Source organism: Macaca fascicularis, chromosome 2 (genome assembly GCF_037993035.2).
Source record: "Macaca fascicularis isolate 582-1 chromosome 2, T2T-MFA8v1.1".
NCBI lineage: Eukaryota > Metazoa > Chordata > Mammalia > Primates > Cercopithecidae > Macaca > Macaca fascicularis.
In genome coordinates, this window is record NC_088376.1 from 78,822,572 (window position 1) to 78,838,950 (window position 16,379).

Genomic DNA, 16,379 nt, shown 5'->3' on the forward strand with positions numbered 1-16,379 from the left:
CTTCTATGTGTACATGTGGTATATGTGTTAACAAATGTCTGTTTTTCTCTTGTGAATCTTTTGTTTTATGAGATGAGGATTCACTCTATTGTCCAGGCTACAGTACAGTAGCATAATCATAGTTCACTGCAGCCTCAACCTCCTGAACTCAAGTGATCTTTCTGCCTTATCCTCTTGAGTAGCTGGGACCACAGGCATGTGCCACCACACCTGGCTATTATTTTTAACTTTTTTTTGGACAGGATCTCACTATGCGGCCCAGGCTGGTCTTGAACTCCTGGCCTTAAGTGATTCTCCCACCTAAGGCTCTCAAAGTGCTGAGATTACAGATGTGAACCACCACACCTGGCTATCCTGCCTTTTGTTACAATGGATACTAGCTCAAAGCTATGAGAAGTAGAGAGAAAATTACTTTTTCCTTCCCTGCAAAGGGAATATAATTCAGTAATTAAGGTCATAGACTTCTAGCTCGAGTAGTTCTGAGTTCAAATCTACCCACCATATTTATCAGTTATGTGTCTTTGACTAATTTTATAACATTTTTGAATCTCAGTTTCTTTATCAGGAATTTAGGTAATGCTGTTTCATAAAAATTTTAGTACATTTAACATAATGTAAAAAGTGCTTACTTCAGTGAGCCCAACACACAATTAGGGCTCAGTGAGGTGTAGCCATTATCATTAAGCTCTCTGCCAAAATTCCCACGACAAACAAACAAAAGGCATTTTACAACATTAGCTTGAAAATCGAAAAACTATGAAACATGTTACATGAAGTAATATTGGAATGTAGTTTTAGCTTTTGATATTTAGATGTGATGTTTCAGAGTATTCAAGGGAAGGGATCTGCATTTAATCTTTATAGTGCACAATCTTGACTCTAACACTTCCTTGGCTCAGTATTGTAAAATTGTGGAAGTTCAGCTTCCTAAGTCACACTAATTATGCTGCCACTTTCACCTATAAAAAGAGGAATGCTTTACAAAAGTGCTCAGTATCTCTATATTGTATACATTTTAAAACCATAAATCAGTAGGAAAAAAACTGGTATGTCTCAAAATTATTAAATGTAACATGTCAAACAACAAGTTAAGATTAGCGAAATGCCCAAAGCTCCTCTACTGCAAGGAATACTGGATCTCTGTGTCTTAAGCGACACCCCAGAGAGGCATGTACCATGGCCACGGTCTCTTGACCTTACCTCCCCATAGCTAGATAATGGTGCTATGTGTGAGTTTAATAGTCCAGTATTTTAGGATATAATAAATTTGATATATAAGACAAGAATTTGATATTTAAGATATTATAGACAGGATTATTCTAACATGTGAATGGTAATATTTTATATACGCTCAAGGCTTTAGACGCACATAGATTTTCTAAAACATACAAAAAGAACAGAAACAAATGCATACCTAACTTTACTTATTCATCAAGACAGATATCTATTAACACAGGCACAGTTTAAAACAGAAAAGATATAAGATATAGAGCAAATATTGTCAAGATGATGATATTTAGCCAATCAACTATTTTCGAGAAATCATCTTTTATTCTGAGGCTGTGTTTTCATTCACAGTGAATCTAAATCTCTTCCTTTTATCTCTTGGGTGTCAGGATTTGTCACTCTTCCCATAAACAAAATTGATTCTAGGGAAACAAACAAACAAACAAACATATTTTAGGAATTTCTGGAGAAAACAACTGACAATAATTAGTTTTTCTTAATATTTAACATATTATTTGGTCTTTTTTCTCTGTAAGATAAATAGGCGGTGTCCAATAGCAAAGCCTTCTCCTTTGTCTCAAATTCATAATTATATCATTATTAATCATTTTCTGGTAATTTATGAAGTAAATTAACACCCACTACAGCTTGTCATGGAAAAAGCATTAATCCTGTTTTTCATAGAGGGAAGTAAAAAAAAAAAAAAAAGTGACAGAGAGGTGTTCTTCTAAATATAGAGACCCAGTCTGGAGAACATAGCATAATAAAATGGTGATAAGCATGGTAGAGTTTTAAATTTAAGGCATTAACAGTCATCATTTTATGCATATAATGTAACGCTTCAGGGTTAAAAGTGCAACTTCTCAGTTCTCCTTTTTCAGCGCTGAATCAAAGCTTACTTTACCGCCAAAGACAATATTTTTATATCTCTAGTATTTTCAAATCCTCACCAAAGTGATATACTATACAGCATAAATGCAAATACCTGTTTTCAACCATTCTGTATTTGCAAGTGAAAAGGAACTAAGAACTGAAGGACAAAACAGAAAGAATGATGTACCAAAATCTACTCACCGTTCTTTTCAACTGGGTTAAGAGAAGTGACCTAAATCAATCAGTGTCAAATGTTGCCTTAAGTTCCTTACACTCAGATGTAATAAAGGTTAATTTCCAAAGTGATCAATTTTGCATAATGTTAAAGCTAATGAAAATGATATTTAAATGTATTTAAAATAATAGTAGGATGGCCCTTTTTTATTAACTCTACTATTCAGTCCAAAGACACACTCTTTGAAGAACCAATAACATGAAAATAGATATAAACTCCAGAAGATTTTATATATTTTGTTTGTTTGTTTTGTTTTTGTTGTTGTTGTTGTTGTTTTTGCTTTTGAGACGGAGTCTCGTTCTGTCGCTCAGGCTGGAGTGCAATGGCGCGATCTTGGCTCACTGCAAGCTCCGCCTCCCGGGTTCACGCTATTCTCCTGCCTCAGCCTCCCAAGTAGCTGGGACTACAGGCGCCCGCCACTACGTCTGGCTAATTTGTTGTATTTTTAGTAGAGACAGGGTTTCACCATGTTAGCCAGGATGGTCTCGATCTCCTGACCTCGTGATCCGCCCTCCTCGGCCTCCCAAAGTGCTGGGATTACAGGCGTGAGCCACTGCGCCCAACCCAGATTTTACTTTTTATTATGAATAATTATAGTCAACAATGTTTTGTTTCAAAATATTAAAATAATTATGGGAAAAAGAAAACAAATACCCCAATATTTCAGATAGATAAAGATACATAAATACATTTCCCAGAATAGATATTTCATTTAGTCACAATAGGAATAAGCAGTGACTCTTTTATCTTCATAATACTAATGCCATAATGCTATGGCATTAAAATGTTCATTAGAATAGTTTGCCTGGAAACATTTTAAAGTAAATTCTATAAACACTAACTTATAATTGAACATAATATCTTAAAATTTTAAATACCTAGAAGTGTAGAATGTTACATAAAAGCCATTAGTACCAGCCTTTTCAATCTGTTTCTTCAGGAAGAATCACATTTTGAATTGAGTCTTCATGCCATCATCAATCTACTCACTAATAAATTGGGCAGATTAACAAAATCTCCCTTGACATAATAGTGAAGAATTTAGAGGCAGACTGAAGCAAAAATGATTATTATTTTTTATCTTCATGCTTCCTTTCTAAATAGGTATCCCCGTATTTAATCAACATATTTATACAACATCTTCATCAGATGTAAGCAACTTTTACCTCCTAATATTACAATACAACAGCATTACCAAGCTAATGGCTAGAAAAAAAATTCTTAATGGATATTCTGCAATCTGCTTCTCCCCTCAACACATAACCCAAAAGAGTTCTAAACGCAATAACTTTCATTATATCTGGAGTCCTGTCAATTTCAAAATCATAATTGACTATTTTTTCAGGAATGGTACCTTTCATGAGTATCTTTCACAATTTTCTTCTCAAAGCCTATAAAGTGGGCCTATATCCTCAACCTTAAAAAGGTGCTTTATTGTTCTAGAAGTTTAGCTTAGTAAGGGCTTTAGATGAATATACCGCAATATAAAATTCATCTGATAGGAAAATCCAAATAATGTATAGATTTTACACAAAAGGACTGTTCGGATAAAAGAAAATTTCCAGGCTACGTAAAAATTGGTTGTACTAAACCTGAAATCATTCGTCCTCATACTTCAGAAATCATCAACAGAATACATTTTATGTATACCATGAAGCCATTTCATAGTTCACTATGGTGATGCTAAATCACTATCTTCATTAATCTCAATGATTTCTTGAGTTCATTTGCAAGAGAAAAATTGATAAATCACTAAATATGTATTATCCTAAGATAACAGCCCTTTCTATATTTTATTAGGTAACAATGAACAGTCCCTGATAAATGAATGTCCATTTATTTTAAACAATACTTTAAAGGAGCAACCCTAGTTTAGAAAGTCTCATTACAATAAAGAACATAAAACAGTTCAAACTGTCATTAAGATCTGCTAGTGAAGCATTATCATAAATAAACAGATAAGTGGGTTTTGAATTTTTGCTGCTGTTTTACTGATAGCTGTTACTTGGCCTTCACATATAACAAGTCATCAACTTGGAAAATATAGTAAAACATAATTATTCTAAATTCCATTATTTACTTGTGCGTTGATGGCCAATGAAGTTCCATACTACACAATTATATATTAATTCTGAAAAATTAGAATTATCTAAAGGTTAGACGTAGAGATCAAATGACATACTTAGAATACATTTGAACACTGACATATCCATTACTAGAATTGAAGTTGTGTTAATACAGTCTCATCAATTCTAAAACTTTCATTGTTTTTAAAATATGACTTTCAGAAGAGTCACTCAGCATGAGTTTCATGGAGCCAAAAAAAGAGTGATGTATCCCTTACTGGGCCAATAATATCAGTATCCCTAGTTAATCTAACAGATTCAGATTCTGCAATTAATTTTGTCTCTTCTCCCTGTAAATGACTTTATACTTTTTCACTTGCCTTTCTTCTTTTATTCACTCACTCATTCATATTAATTTATTCATAATGAACACTTAGTATGTGCCAGGCACAGTGTTACAGGCTTCAAAAATTCTTTTATGTAACTCTATGAGATAAGTACTACTATTATGTTCAAATAAGATACAGGGGAAATGTGGCTTAGAAAGGACAAGCAACTTGTTTCACAACTGTTAGTGAATTCAGCTGGAACTTGAGCCCTACCCAATTTCACACCCTGTGTCTATAGGGAAACTGATATTATGTGCAAGGCGTTTTGCCAAATATTGGCCTGAATACAGAGATAAGTAAAATGTAATTTCTACTATCCTGTGGCTTGTAACTCTCACATGAGCATTATGACTGCTGAAGGATCCTAAACATAAACTTGACAGTTTTCCCACTGTATTCACATTTCTGGCTTTTCTTATTCCCAGGAGAAAGTGCAGAAGCATCCATCCAGACAATCTGCATTTCTCTGTGTTGGCATTGTGTCCAATGCCAATCCAATCCACTACTTCCACGCTCCCTTTTTTACCTAACTGCATCATCTTTCACCAGTTGACCAAGTTGGAGATTTGACTCCTTCCTTCCCCTCAGAACCTACACTAGTCACTTACTGTTTTGGCATCCACCTCTGAGTTCTTTCACAACTCCACACCTCTCAATTTCCATCCCCAATGTGGCATCATACACAGACAGTTGACCGGCATTCCCACTCTGACACTTTCTAGTTATGTAACCTGAGACAAACTATACAATCTTTCTCTGAGCTTTTGTGTCTTTACTAGTCAAATATCTAATCTTTTGGAGTGGTTTCAGCTTTAGTGATGGTTATATGAAATGGTTACCATATATAGTAGCCCTGATGGCAGTTATTATTACCACTGCCCTATTTTAGGCCTCTGTCTTCTCTTAAAATACAGTACCTGGTATATAAAAGTGCACTTAACAAATATCCATTGAAAGAACAAATGACTTCAGGTATGTGCATTGCAATTAGAAACTGGAACTAGTTCTGCCTAACATAATCAGTTCCCCAAAGAATTCGCAAAAACGGTACCTGTTGGGTTATGCTTCATAATAAACAGAAATGGATGATTTGCTACAAATTGGTTTTGAGCCAGACTCATGATCACAGGGATGTGTACGCCTATAAAATAGAGACAACAGTTATTTAGATACTTGCATTAAAAGATCAGTAAAGAAAGTATATTCATAATACATTTTGTAGATAGGAAAAGTCATTTTGTGTAAGGAGTTAACGTGGAAAAGTAACCATTTTCTACATACGGAGGAATTTGCAATAAATTTAAAAACCAAAGTACTGAAGAATAAATATTAGGTCACTCACAGAATAATTCTAACTTTATATTTATGCTCAGTGAAGAAGAAAGCCAGATACCAGATTCAATTTAGTGAAAGCAGTTGAAAAAATTTATCTTTTAAACAGTAATTTTCTGTTCACTTTTTATTTGCATTATATGATTTATTTCTACAATGTTTGTAATTCCTAATTCCTATTTAGGTATGTTTGCACTTCGTTTTTATACTTCGGGTTTGTGGTAATCACATCTGAGCTCAAATTAATTTTTTTTTTTTACTTACTCTTTCAAAATTATTCTGTGAGCTCAGAGTTTTTAGGATTTGGCAGTGAATGTGTGTGAGATTTTTATTTGAGATTTGAAGCAGAAATCTGCTGCCTTAAAAATTACTTTCTGTGATAATTGATATTATGCTGCTCCATTATATCATTTGTCAATATTTAGAATGGGAAAATATAAAAAGTTACATATTTTTCCTATCTAGATGAAATGTTTTATGCTTAATTCAGATACTGTCTTTACCAATAATATAGTTATTTTGTACTGTTATTTTCAGACCCCAGGAAAAATAAAATCACTACATATCATTAGAATTGTAAAACAGTCAAATATAATCTTAGTATGATAACATGATTGGCACTCTCCTATCCAGAACATCAAGAGTATGTTACCCAAATAACCAGTGAATATAGGCTCATGTACGAATTATTAAGATAAATCCAAAAGCAAGGTCAGTTTTACTCCCATTCCCATTCACAGTGAATACTTGGACTTTTTCTGCTTTTGAGCAGTCCCTGAGTGGATTTCTGAAAGTCAAAATATCCAGGCTGACAACTCTGAGGAGTTTTACTATTGATTCATCTGTTTTCTCTTAGTGATTGTTACAGAATGCTAGAAAAGTTTAGACTTAAAATGAGAGACAGTGGGCAATAACATAAAGAGCTCTGAACTTAAAGTCAGGGAACATGAGTTGTGTTCAAATGCTGCTGTCAATCAATAGTATGACCTCAGGTAAGCCACTTTACATTGCTGGGACTGTTTCCTCACCAATATAATGAGATCAAACAAAAATCTATAAGGACTTTCTCAGTACTGTTTGAAAGCACTGGAAAATTTGTCTACATGATCCAGCAATTTCATCCAAATATAACCTTTTTACTTTTCCAAAGATTAATATAGTTCATCCCCTACAATCCAAATTCCTTGAGCACAGCAATGCAAAATCTTTCAGATGACAAAATCGTAATGGAGTCCAGTGTGTTTCATCCAGATGTCAAAATCCATCGGCCCAATGCAGCATTGCAAATTAATCAGGAAATTAATAAATGAATATCAATTTTTATATATTTATCAGTAAGACATTTTAAATGATAAATAGCTTTTAAATATTGATTAAAATCCAAATAGTATGAGGAATTAAAATAGACTTATAAGGAATTCATTTAAGTTGCTTGTCCATTTCTAATTGATTTTAGGGCTTTTTTTCTAATTATTTTTCAAGCATTATTTACACGTAGCACAGATGCTATTTAAAATGTCATTTGTTCAAGGAAATATGGCCTAGAAGAGTGGTTCTCAAACTAGAATATACATACAAATTTCCTAGTGATCTTGCAAAATGCAGATTCTGATTCAGTCGGTCTAGGTTTTGGACCTGAGATTTTACATTTCTAACAAGCTCCCAAGTGGTGCTGTTGTTGGTCGATGCACCACATTTGTAATAAAAAGGGCAAGCTGCAAACCACTATGGAGCACTGGTTCTTCGATGCACATTGGTATCGCTTAGGAAAACCTAAGAAAATATTGGAGTCTGAATTTCACTTCCAGAAATACTGATTTAATTATTTTGGGGTATGGACTGGGCATAGGAGTTTTTAAAGCTTCCCAGGTGATTTTTATGTGCAGGTTAAGTTTGAGAGCCACTGCCACAGAGATAATAACAAGAATCAAATTAGCAAAGTGGGGACTAACTTGGTGTAGTGAAAGAATGAAATAAAATACAATTATGTAAGGGTGAGCATTCCTAAAAAATAATGATTTTATATTTGAACCCCAAAATTTTCTCCACAGGTCCTATCTGCTAATTCGCAGGCAATCCAATTCACAAGTGAGCAAATATCAGTAGACAGGCCTCAACTCCTCCTCCTTCCCTTCCTTTTTGTATCATGCTGTGACTGAAGAGAAATATGAACAGCGTATACAACCATTTCCTTTTTTTCCTCCTGAAGTGTATTAGATAGCAGAAGAAAAAGATTACAATACTTCAAAAGGGTCAGCACCGTAATATTCATCCTCTCCCCATCTTTCCTTCTAGCTCGGCCAGAAATCATTCACCCTACCAGTTGATGTTGCAGCTTCACTGCCATCTTCATTTATCTCAAAGAAAACTTTCTGCATGACTTGGGAAACATACACTTCAGATGAATCTGGTTAAAAAAAAATACACAAAAGTGTATTTAAGAGTTAAAATCAAAAGCCATTACCTATTAGGTCCCAGATTAATTACTTTTTTTGGAGATGGAGTCTTGCTCTGTCACCCAGGTTGAAGTACAGTGGCACGATCTCAGCTCACTGCAACCTCTGCCTCCCAGATTCAAACCATTCTACCATCTCAGCCTCCCAAGCAGCTGGAATTATAGGCGCCTGTCACCACACCCACACTCGGCTAATTTTTGTATTTTTAGTAGAGATGGGGTTTTGGCATGTTGGCCAGGCTGGTTCGAACTCCTGACCTCAGGTGATCTGCCTGCCTTGGCCTCCCAAATTTCTGGGACTACAGGCATGAGCCACCACGCCCAGCATAATTACATTTTCAAATGATCAAAGGCAAGGAGACAAATAAATGAACTTTTTCCTATTTAGTCAATTTGCTACAGATAAAGGTGATTTAGACTTAGCTCTTCCAGACACGACATATATACAGAAAGAGAGAGAGAGAGATCAAGTTTTTCTGTGATATAAAAGGTAAATGATGTAAGCCTCAAATCACGTATCCAACTAAGTGAAATATTTGAAGGGACAGAGAGCTTTTCCTCCCTTAGCCATTGTCTATAGACAGAATGAAAGAGGCTTTCCAGATTTGAATTAATCTCACTCTATATATTTAACCTCAAAGCCAAAGTGCCTTTTATATTCTGTATTTAGTTTTGATCTTAGTTTAAAATAAAATGTACTTGCCTTCAAATCTGGGGAAGCTATGAAATTCTAAGGAACTTTCGTGTCACCGGTTACAAAATCACTTCAGAGATACACTTTAAAACCTGTTAAAGTTTTCAGCATAAGATCGTGTCTTACAACGTTTTGTTCTGGTGTGGATACAAGCTGAGAATGAATGCTCCTTTTTCTCCCCTTGGTGGAACTGATGTGTAGGTGAAGCGTTTCTGGTAGAGTGACTTGCAAGTATAATCTCCTCAAGAAGGAAGAAGTGAAACTGGGAGCCCAGAAGGCATGTCAAGCTGGCCTTGCAAGACAAGATAGATCTGACAATGTTCCTCAGAGGACAAAGGAAGCATGCTCTAGAAAACTGCCTGGCTCATAATTGGCTTGCTATAAATATTTGTCATATATAAGCCAATAATAAATAAGTCAATGCATCTGAGTATGTCTAGTGATAGAAACCTGCAAAGTGGAGAGAGACGGGCATCTACTCTATTAGTGTGAATTAACTGAAATGCAAGAGAATGTTCTCTCAAGGTCTGGCAAATAAGCACCTTCTTCTCCCAGGATTGCCTGGAATAAGACAAATAAGCATAGAGGGAATGACCTAGTGGCCCACACCAAGAGGAAAGACCACAAAGCAGGTTAGGAAGGAGTAAAGAATTTCACCCAGTTTAGCAATGGCACGAGCCCAAATGACTCCCTCGCTATTAGACTACACCACTTAGTCTCCTTTGTTCCATCTCACTGCAGACAAAACCCAGTCTTAGGAAAAGAACAGGCCCTGAAATATGGTAGGTTAGAAGAATGCGAATTCTATAAACTCATTCATTGTACCTTCATAATAATTATTTCTTTTAATTTTTAAATAAAAATTCTAAGTACATTGTTATTAAATTAAGAGAACAAGAAAACAATACATTTGCTAGATGTGCAAGTAATATTAATGTGATACTTTTCCCACTTGCTGTTTCATATTTAACTATGTGCCAAATGTTAAAGTAGATGATTTACATACATTCTTTTATTTATTTCCCCAGTCACTATATTGTCTCACTTAACAGATTGGAATGCTTACACTCAGAAAGGTTAAATATTTTACTACGGGTTACACAAGGAGTAGTAACTGAGTGAGAAGTCAAATATTTTTCTCAAAGTTTCCAAAGTAACTCTGTACAATCATTTCATTCAAAACTTGTGAACTATATAAATATAAGGTAGTGTCCCTTTCACACTGATGGCCCATAAGACTAGTGTTGGGCTGTTTCATAGTAGCCTTTAGTGAATGTTTATTGTACAAATGATAAGTAGAGATAGCAGAGAATTTACTGTGCTCCTAGCTACCAGTAGAGGTATCAGCATTGGCTATGACTATTCTATTCTAGGCAATAAGACAGAACCAAAATGGTTAAAACAGCTCAAATAGGTAACTCAAGAGGGAAAGAACAGAAAATGCTAGACATTTATTCTTTTCTGCACTGGGTTATTTTCTTGAATAAAGTCTTCTATGAAACATTTTGGAAGTATTTTCTTTAAAAATCTGCCTGTAACAGGAGATTTTTTAGAAGTCACAAATTGCTGGGAATTTGCAGAACAAGTGGCTGTTTGAAGTGTCTGAGGCATATTGAGTGATCTCCCTATGGCTGGAAAGAAGTTTAAGAAAAGGAAGTGCATGACAAATAGTTTGGATTATTGAAGGTTGAAGAGGTAGTTGTGTCTCAGGGCACACAGAGCATCCTGTTGCAGTATTTAATGTTGACCATCTCATACCTAGTGCTGATAAAATTGTCAGTGAAGTCAGATCTGTCAGTGTGAGAACGAGTAGCCACATCATGTGTGAAGGTGATAATGAACATTTTGATATTTGTGACCTCATTCACCTCCTCCATCAGGAAAGTTTTTCATTCTATTCATTTGCCCACATAATTGATGAATGATGACTAAATTAACAACAGGTTTCTAAAGCCCAGATAACTATATAGAAATAAATACATAAAACATTTCTGCAGTATTTCACGTTATGATTTACAACCTCATCAGACAGACACGCCTAGGCCCCTTTTTATAGAACAGAAGACTGAATTTAAAAGAGGGTAAGTAACTTGGGACAAATTGGCTCTCTTCATCCATTTTTTTTTAGCTAGTTATTTTTGAACTACTGAGTACCACTGAAACTCGAAGAATTCATAGACTGTGTTGGCTTTGTTGTGCAAATGAACGTGTTAACCATGCAGGATTCCCCCAGTGCAAGTGAGCATAAAAGCTCCATCTTCTCAGATTTGTTGTCAGCCCAAAAGACACCATTGCTAAATCTGCAAGCTGTAGCATTACAATTTCTTGATTGCGCTCATCATCCTGCAGCTTATGGATGACTATTGCATGTGTTCTCATATTAGTGAATTAACATTTGCAAATTGGTTTCTAAGAGTTGTATTAGCTCTGCTTAGATGAGAGACTCAAAGTTGTAATTCCCATTATTCAGATGAGGAAATCCAAACAGGGCAGAAATAAAAACCCATATAACACTTTTATGTAGTTTTATTAGAAGTATAGCCAGAGTGCTTATCTAACATTCCAAAATGCTTTTTGACTTTCATTAAGAAAAACTACTTAAATATAAAATAAAGTACTTGTTTACAGACAGCTCAACATGCTATGACATTTATTCACTGTGTGTATATTTACCAGAGCTGAATGCTCTTTCGGTTTTAAGCTCAGTTAGTTAATGTAGTCCTAACAAAACAAATTAACATGATAATATAAGAATTATTTATCATACTACCTGTTATTCCAGAAAGGTCGCAGCCACCACTAAATATCTCGGTTATGTTCAAAGAATATAAAACATCTTTGAAGTCTACTTTTTGTTCTACTTTAAATCTGTTATTTAAAAGAAAAAGAAAAAGAAAAGTCTTGAAACACTGCACATTTTTGCTATCAATTTTTTTAATGGATGTCTTGGAGGATTATATATTGTAAAATCTTTTGTTTGTATTATCTCAGTTACATTTTCTTACATCTCACACCATTTTTCCCCAGCTCCAACAATCAGTTCTGGGTTGCCAGTAACTTGCTTCCCAGATAAATGGTTGGAGGAAAGAAAGAACAGAAATTGCATTTTTTTGAAGTAACAATTACCCAACAAAACTAGGTGAGAATTCTAAGTTATATCTAAGGTCTCAATTGCTTGGCTCCTTTCTAGTAAGTCTAAAATTTCCCTCTTAGGTATTCAAGATTTTCACACCATCAAAGATGGTTCCTGGCAGATGTCCATGACATGATGAGCAGAGAACAGGAGTCCACAGTCCTTGGAGAAGATTGTTAGCTATTAAGCAATAGAGAAATATTTATAACCTATCATTCATCTCGCCCATTGTCACAGTCAATGAGATGTTCTTCAGTTTATGGACAGGCATAATATCTTTAGAATAGGTCCTGTAAAAGGATAAAGGAAGGGGAACCAGATTTCCGTCAAAGGAAATAAAAGACAAAAATTACAGGAGAGGAAAAAAAAAAAAAAAAAAAAAAGCAGCTAGGCAGTGCTTCCAACACCGAACCATAAGTTAGGAGGCTAGTGTCTGGCTCACCTATCTGTGCCTTAATTTGCCTCACCTGTGAAAAGGGAACTTAACCAGATAATCCCAAAAGATTTTCTCAGCCACTGATCTTCTATGATTCCAAATCAAAAGCAATCACTGAACCTCACTTTCCCATTTAAATAAAAGTGGGTGGGGGGCAGGGGGAAGGTAGTACTTATTGACTTCATAGATGCTTAAAGCATTAATTTGCATTTTAAATACAGATTGGAAACCTGGTTTATGAAAGAAAAGACATGTGTAATAATCTTAAACAGGGAGCTATATATATTTCCAACATCAGCAAAATTCCAGGCAATTTCTACTGAGGAGCTTTGTCTGTGCCCTCTGGGCATTGGCCCCTGTGCTCCCGTTAGAATGCATACACTAGTGCTCAAGGATATGTGTTCATTCAGCAGGAGGCCCATATCTGGAGCTAGAAATTAGATGGGGCGATCAGTCTAACTAGATCATTGTTTTAACTGGCAAATACTGAATGATCTTCTTAATTATAATTCTCCAAAGCAATGAACATGGTGTGGCAGAACTCTACTGGAACTAAATTATTTCTTGGCAAAACAATATGTATTTTTGGAAGATGGCAACTCATTCAGAACCCTATCTACCTGGGAATGGACACAACATGCACATTAAAATCAGCTGATAATGAAAATAGCTCATTCTACGCCCACTGCTTTCAACTTCTTCCTTGTAACTTACTACTAAGAAAGATAATATGCAGCATGATGGTTTGGGAGATTTGCTTTTTTCCTGTTTTTATTACCACAGTCTTTAAACTGAATGGAGTATGGGCTTTTAAAGGGTGGAGAATATATGTTCTAATCTACCTATAAATGGGCTATAATAGTCCAATAATTTTAGGATAATGACAAGAATACTGCAAGACTTATTACAACTTCTAATAATGCCTAATTATCACTGGAGAGTCATTTAAGTAACAGTCCTGCTCATAATATAGTCCGATGAAACCTACAGCAATAGAAACACATTCAGCCATCTAATGAAAGTATAATCTACAGCCAATTCTTAATTATCCTTAATTATTGGAGCTATGAATAGTCAGGTGTGAAGAAGCACTGCCATGTGTTAGGCACTTAATATAAATTACAGTTTTTAATCTTTACAAAAATCTAAGGAAGTCGGCATTATTATTTCCATTAATGTATAAGAAAATAGAAGCCTGAGGAGGTTAATTTCCATTCTGAAGGTTAAGGTAGGTTCCAGAGGTATGATTTAAACTCAGGTCTATTTGAAGTCAAAGCTAATGTGCTAACTGCCACTACCTTCTAATCAAAATGTAATTCAACACCACCATATTGGTCAATATATAATGTCCCTCTTCCAAAGTTTACGAGTCTTCATATTTCTCCCAGTTGTGGTTCATTTTCCCTTTTCCTTAATCCTCCTCTAAAATTGTCAAAAGAACAGCAGGCAAAGGTAAAAGAATGAGCAGCAAAATGCTAGATAAACAATTAGCAACTAAATCATGAATGGAATTTTTAGCATATACAAATAATATCTATTTGTTTAAAAGACAGTAATTCACTCCCAAATGTAACCATTGTGCTGAAACAGATCTCACATAGATAAAAGCTGCAGAAAAATGAAAAACAATCCCAATTTTTGTTTTAAGAATGACCTACTTCTGGCCTCCAGGCCCTACCGGGGAATGGTATTGGCCCTTCCTTTCCCCTTATCCCCAGAGTTCTTCTTTAATGAAAAAAAGCCTTGGATCAATTTCCCTCTGGGTTTGTGTCCTTATTATCTGAAATCCCAGCTTTGATACAGTGGGCTTGAGTCATTCTTGGTGTATTAGACTATTCTCACACTGCTATAAAGAAATACCTGAGTCTCAAAAAAGAGAGAGAGAGAGAGAGAAATACCTGAGACTGAGTAATTTATAAAGAAAAGAGGTTTAATTGGGTCACAGTTCCAAAGGCTGTACAGGGAGCATGATGCTGGCATTTGTTGGTTACTGGGGAGGTATCATGAAACTTACAATCATGGCTGAAGGCAAAAAGGAACAGGCATGTCTTACACGGCTGGAATAGGAGGAAGAGAAACAGGGGGCAGGGACTACACACTTTTAAACAACCAGATCTCGTGAGAACTCTACTACCATGAGCACAGCACCGAAGGGGGAAATTTGTCCCCAGGATCCCATCACCTTCCACCAGGCCCCATCTTCAACACTGGGGGTTGCAATTTGACATGAGATTTGGCAGGGACATAAATCCAAACCCTATCACTTGTACTGTTCAGAGCTGAAATCAACCAAACCAAATCTTAGGGTTGCTCGTGAGGAGAATAATACAACACAATCTTTGACAACGGTGGCCCTAGATGGTTATGTGAGTACACAGTAAATTCCGGTCACTTTCCAATCAATTACCTCTGTGTGTGTGTGTGTGTGTGTGTGTGTGTGTGTGTGTGAGTCTGTGTGTGTAAAATAATTAAAATAATCTATTAACCTCACAGACTGAATTTAAAATACTTTCTGTCACATACGAAACATCTGGATGCATAATGTATGCCTAGTATTCCCATTTTTATCCATGTCCAATAGGTCAAAGTAAATGAACATTTTGTAATCACTACTGCAGCTGGTCACAACGTATCTATTCGCATATGCAGTCTCATTTTCCTTGCCTTCCTTCCACCCACACACAATTTACATTCACCCACTTATAGATCCAATGCTGGTCAAGCCTAGAATTAATTTCTAACCAGCAAAAAGATGACCCTTTATGTCATGTGGTAAGTGTTACATGTTTTGAAAAGTTTCCTTGGTACAGCTACTCCAGATCTCTCATCCTACTGCTCACTCTATCACTGACTGCTTGATCTGTTCTGTGCTCCCTCTCATGCTTGCCCTATAGTCACCTGTTTTCAGATGCGTGGCTGACCTCTTCTAGTATTGGCTCAGCCATTAATTAGCTGTGTGACCACAGGCAAGGTATTTGCCTGTCTCCATCTTGTCTGTAACCTGAACATAAAACTAGATCTTCATCAAATTGATTGAGGAATTAAATGAGATATGATGGGGGGGTCACCTATTACGATGTTGGCATTATAATATATGGCCACTCTTAGAATTAAATGAGTAATAATACAAATAATATTTAGCTAACATTGAGTACTAAAAATTGTATACACATTATCTCATGGAGTCCTCACAACAGTAAGAGGCATGTATTATCATTATTGCATTTAATAGAATAGAAAAATCTTAAAGAAAAGTAATTTGCTTAAAGTTATATAGTAAGAAAGTGGCAGGGCTCTGGGTCTTCAATATTATTTTCAGTAATCTGATTTCAACAATTGACAAAAGATACTGTGAGGTGCCACATCAGTCAATATTTTTAAAGAATGATACGTCTCAGAAAGACTATGGCTATTATTAAGATAAATACTTTTGAATAGAACTGTAGTGCTTAACAAGTTTAAAGGCCTAGACTTCCAAAAATTTAGTGAGAACTATAAAGCCTCTCCCAAGGAAAATACATACCTAACCTTACATGCAT

At 35.5% G+C, this 16,379-nt stretch overlaps 1 protein-coding gene across 1 annotated transcript in view; it reads right to left on the bottom strand.

Annotated features, from left to right (window-relative positions):
* Positions 1-1,407: 1,407 nt before the first annotated feature.
* SERPINI2 (serpin family I member 2) overlaps positions 1,408-16,379 on the bottom strand; it is a 29,557-nt gene continuing 14,585 nt past the window's right edge. Inside the window, exons 5-8 of the mRNA XM_065540142.2 lie at positions 12,042-12,139; positions 8,443-8,529; positions 5,842-5,931; positions 1,408-1,649 (exon numbers count right to left, since the gene is read on the bottom strand). Of these exons, the coding sequence (XP_065396214.1) occupies positions 1,573-1,649; positions 5,842-5,931; positions 8,443-8,529; positions 12,042-12,139 (352 nt within the window). The 3' untranslated portion in view covers positions 1,408-1,572. The remainder of the gene's footprint in view (positions 1,650-5,841; positions 5,932-8,442; positions 8,530-12,041; positions 12,140-16,379) is intronic.